The 5,251-nt window shown below is 35.6% G+C and overlaps 1 protein-coding gene across 1 annotated transcript; it reads left to right on the top strand.

Moving 5' to 3' along the window:
• The first annotated feature begins 859 nt into the window (after positions 1-859).
• On the top strand, positions 860-4,611 carry LOC104116510 (V-type proton ATPase subunit E-like). Its single transcript, XM_009627380.4, has 6 exons — positions 860-1,108; positions 1,206-1,306; positions 2,221-2,383; positions 3,077-3,270; positions 3,344-3,443; positions 4,261-4,611. Exons 1-6 carry the CDS (start codon positions 1,007-1,009, stop codon positions 4,294-4,296), a joined length of 696 nt encoding a protein of 231 aa, XP_009625675.1. The 5' UTR covers positions 860-1,006; the 3' UTR covers positions 4,297-4,611.
• Positions 4,612-5,251: the final 640 nt, after the last annotated feature.

Raw genomic sequence — 5,251 nt, 5'->3', positions numbered from 1 at the left:
TGGCTCTCCCTCCCTCCAAGAACTTCCTACCTTGCTTTTGGGGTGACTCGAACTCACAACCTAAGACTGTTTCCGATAGACCCTTGGCTCTCCCTCCCTCCAAGAACTTCCTACCTTGCTTTTGGGGTGACTCGAACTCACAACCTATTGGATGGAAGTGGAGGGTTGGAAGTGGAGGGTGCTCACCACTAGAGCAACTCACTCTTGTCAAATCCATCTGCTATACAATATTCTTTTATTCTATTATCCGTTATACATATGTAGTCGTTCATACTGTTGATATATATATTTTTTATTTTACCATCCCTGATACTTTGGGTCATTCATACCTTTGGCATTAGTAAGTTGAATCATATTTTTCTTGATCCTAACATAGCTTTAGCCGGAAGTATAATAGAAAGTAATTTTAAACTTTAGCCAAAAGTAAATGTATAAATTGAAATTCTTTTCACAAACTATATTAACACGTGGAATCCACATAGTATACATTGAACAATAATAATAACAACAACAATTCAGTATAATTTTATTAGTGGAGTGTGAGAAGAGTAGTTTGTACGCAGACCTTATCCCTACCCTAAGGTAGAGAGGTTGTTTCCGATAGACCACCGGCTCCTCCTTCCAAAAATTCTCTACCTTGCTCTTGGGGTGACTCGAACTCATAAGCTCTTGATTAGAAATAGAGGGTGCTCACAACTAAAACAACTACTCTCGCTAATACTATACATTGAAGTTGTGCTAAAAAAAATCAAGAGTAAATATGATACTCTAATTTGAAAGTTAAATAAACATCTCGGGTCCCTAAAGTAATTTCGACAAAACACGAGGGAGAAGATAGTGATCTAACTGAAGAGGGGTGGCATTAAGACAACAAATGCAATTATATATCTACAGCTTCTGACTTTGCTCAACTAGAAGGCTCCAATATCTTCTCTGAGGAAAAAAAAAAAAAGAGCCATTCACTCAAATCACTTCATCTCACCGTTCGATTCATCCAGATCCGAAAATGAACGACACAGATGTATCCAAGCAGATCCAGCAGATGGTCAGATTCATCCGCCAAGAAGCGGAGGAAAAAGCTAATGAGATTTCCGTTTCCGCTGAAGAAGTAAGTTCCTTAATGATACAAATTACGCTTTATTTTCTAAGTAAATCGAGTTTAATTAATCTCATGTAATGTACATTGGATGTGATTTTGTTGTTAGGAATTCAACATTGAGAAGTTGCAGCTAGTGGAAGCGGAGAAGAAGAAGATCAGACAAGAATTCGAACGCAAGGAGAAACAAGTTGACGTTCGCAAAAAAATGTGATTCTTTAACTTCCTCTTAATTCGATTCTGATTAATTTTGAGATTTTTCGATACTTTTGTTTATAAATGTTGTTATTTGTGGAAGTTAAGTTCAAAACTCTGCCTGAATTTGCAATCGTTGTTCGAGTTTTTTTTTATTAATGAGTTTAAGTTCTATGGACTCATGGTGTAAAATGTTTTTATACAATCATGTCATTTATTGGGTAATTAAAGGTAAATCTCTTCATAAGCATTAACTAATAATCTGATAAAAATAGTAACTAACCTACTATCACGGGTTAAAAGTCATTCGTAGTGCAAAGAAATCATTATACTCTCAGTGTACATAACTTAATAGTGTTTGGGATCCCCATATTGCTTACCAAATGATAATAAAATGAGGTTAATAGAAGATTTTCAGAAGAATATATCTTGATTTGGCATGCCAATGTTTGTATTTATTCGTAATTGTATGATCTTTATTCTCACTTGAAACTTCCATTTTTAGACTGAAAATTAAGTCTGGATCATCATGGATTTACATTCTCCGTGTTCCATAGTATTGGGTATCGGTTAGATAAAAGAATTGCTTACAACACTTACTAATTAGCACTTACTGTATGTTTAGGCTTCGACATTTAACACTGATTCTGTTTCTGCTTTAATCAGTAAACCTTTCCGTTTAACTGCAATTCATGGTGGAAAATGTGGGGTGATTGCAAACCTTATTTTAACATAATGCTGTGTTTGTGGCCTTTCGTTTTTCTTTTTCAAATAAGACACATGATTAAATGAGATTTGATTTAATTGTGATGTTTGGATTTGGCTCCAAAAGCTGAACATTGAACTTTTTCTTTTTAATAAATTATCTAATTTCAACTTTATTTGTCCAACATAATCTTTGACTTTCTTTTGTTATGCATTTCTTGCAGTGAGTATTCCATGCAACTCAATGCCTCTCGGATCAAAGTTCTCCAAGCTCAGGATGACTTGGTTAGCTCCATGAAGGAAGCAGCAGCGAAGGAGCTCTTACATGTTAGCCATCACCACAACCACCATATCTATAAGAAGCTTCTTCATGATCTTATTTTTCAGGTACTTTTGACTAATAAGCATTACCATGAGATTTTGTTCTTTGCTTCTAGATTTTCTGAAACAGACTATCAAAACTCAGAAAATTAGCCAGCTTATTTTACGAAAAGACAAGCTATTCATCTGATGATCATCAATATCTTCAGTTGATATGGTGCTGTATTCATATTATCTGCACCATTGCATACCAGATTATGAATTCTTATTTAGTTTCGATCCTATATTTTGCATTTGACACTACGATGATAAAATAAAATTGTGAAAATATATCTCATATTTAGTCCAGACTAGTGGTTAAGTTGCTATGATTACAGGAGGCACGGTTGCTGTTTCAGATATCAAGGAATCGTTTGGTTAGCGTTACAAAGAACTTGTGTTTCTTCTGTCTTCTTCAAGCTAGATTCTTCAAAAACCAAAGTTTTACTTTACAGAATCTTGAGTTTTCCACATATGTTCATCAATGTGATATCTATCAAAAAAATGTTCATTGTAATATGATCTTTCTTTTCCTTTGTAAGTTCCTAGTTTCTTGTGCTATCTCCAAAAGGAGATACAATGATTAAAAGCTACATTATTTGCAGTTTATGCTGTCTATGAACATAATGGGGCTTGACTTGTCAATAGGTCTAGGTGGCTTTTCGAACTGATATTGCTTCTTTCTTTGGGAATAAGATGGGAGCTACTCTTTGATTGCAGAGTTTACTCAGACTTAAAGAGCCTTCTGTGCTGTTGCGTTGTCGAAAAGATGATGTACACCTGGTAGAAGATGTATTGGATGCTGCAAAGGAGGAGTATGCAGAGAAGGCAATGGTCCACTCACCTGAGATCATAGTTGACAACATCCACCTTCCACCAGCCCCATCTCATCATAATGCACACGGTACTTCTTGGTAAGTTGCTTCAATTATCTATCTAAAATGCTAAGTACACCTCTTAGTAATTTATCTATCTTTATCCCGACAGCTCTGGAGGAGTAGTATTGGCTTCTCGAGATGGGAAAATTGTTTGTGAGAACACACTTGATGCCAGATTGGAAGTTGTGTTCCGTAAAAAACTGCCCGAGGTTCTTGCTCTTGTCCTTATCTCCGTACTTCTCATAATTCTGTGTTCTTGTCTTGCCAGTTTTTCTAGTTTTCCTTCCACCAGCGTTTATACATTTGTGGTCTATTTGCCGAGTTATATCTGTCTATTCCAAATGTCATGCATCCCATGTTATTTTTCAGATGTCATGTGGATGAGTTACTAAGCGTCTTACATGTTCATTACCTATAAAAAAACATCTTACATGTTCTTTTTTTCTTTTTTCTGTTTTTGGGATAGGCATTTTGATATTTATAGTTGCTGATGACGCTGATCTCCGTAAAATAGTTTGTGCTTGCCAATTCAATGGCAGTTTGCACTTCTAACCTTGTGGCATAAGCATCTCTAATAAGCTCCTTTGCTATTGTTTTTGTTACATACATTTAGGAATTTTGAGTAGTGGGCATGTCTGTTGCTTACTAGTATTTGTCGAGTCTAGACTCTCGAACAGTTTTCATACCCAATTGGTTAATATAATTCAGAAGTAGCATCCATACATAAAGATGAGTTTAGTGGTAGATGAAAGTGAGGATGGGCGATAAAAAGAAATGACTAAATGACATGACATACCACTCACCAGTAAGATGAGTCGAGTGTAGTAAGGGTGGGGGAGAGCAAGAACGAACTTTCTGCTGGTTCTTCCCCTCTTTGGCTGGGTGGGTGAAAGGTTACTTAAAGCTCTATCCTTTTGTTTGTGTCCGTCAGATAAGTGCTGCCTCTTCCATCAATTTTGCAGATTTTATCATTGCTTCCATGGTTTCCAAGAATTCTTTGCTTAATTTGTCTCCTAAATCTTGCAGATTCGCAAGTGTCTATTTGGTCAGGTTGCTACCTGATGGGTTGTACGTGTCTGTATTTATCACGCTTGTTTCAGGATCCTGAAACTGGATATGGACTGATAAATTATCAAGGCTTTTTGCTTGTGTACCCATTCTTTTCTGTAAAAGACATTGCTCAGTTTTTATGGTGCTACTTTCACTGTGTCATAGCGACAGACTCCCTTAAGTAAGGTACTTAATATTCTAGCATTAAGTTTTAAGCATTTTTTCCCTATTCTAATGTGCTGCAATAAATGTAAGTTTCCTGAACCCTGAGTTTGTTTGGTCGAGACTATAAAATGATATGAGTGGTGGCTCTCTGTACTTTGTTCATGTTTTAGTCTAAGATTTTAGAATTCACATTCATATTGTGAGAGGGTGTTGCCCTGCACAAAGATGATCCTTAATTTGTCCATGGCTTTAGTTGCTAACTCACAAGGCTGCCAGATACCAATGGTGTCAGGCTCTTCTCTAGTTATGTGTTATGACTTTATATACACTCACAAATAACAAAAATAAGATTCAGAAAATGATATTCCGATGAACTTTTCGACAAACATGCCATCGGAATTCTATATAAACTTTTATTCAAAATATTTTTGTTGGAAAACTGCAATAACATTTCAGCGGAGAAGGTTCTCAAGAAACTATCGATGATATTCACTTATGAGTGTAATAATCCGAAACTCATCAGCTCTATCTTACACCAAATTCAGCTGAAAAATCCGTTGAAAATTTCCGAAGAGCACCTTCTTTCCATTGAAAATTTGTTACGAACATACCGTCAAACCAATAAATTTATACTACTAATGTCATTTTAATTTACATTTTTATCACCCCCATACTCATAAAAATATCTTTTAAATTGTTGATCCGCTAGTGATGGATGTGTGGTGGTATGATGATGGGTAAATTTTAAAAATAGCCAAATTTACAAATTGAAAAATAGTCACAGTTTTAAAAGTAATCGAAA

Source organism: Nicotiana tomentosiformis, chromosome 12 (genome assembly GCF_000390325.3).
Source record: "Nicotiana tomentosiformis chromosome 12, ASM39032v3, whole genome shotgun sequence".
Lineage (NCBI taxonomy): Eukaryota > Viridiplantae > Streptophyta > Magnoliopsida > Solanales > Solanaceae > Nicotiana > Nicotiana tomentosiformis.
The sequence above is the reverse complement of the archived record's forward strand: the minus strand, read 5'-3'. Positions and strand labels throughout refer to the sequence as shown.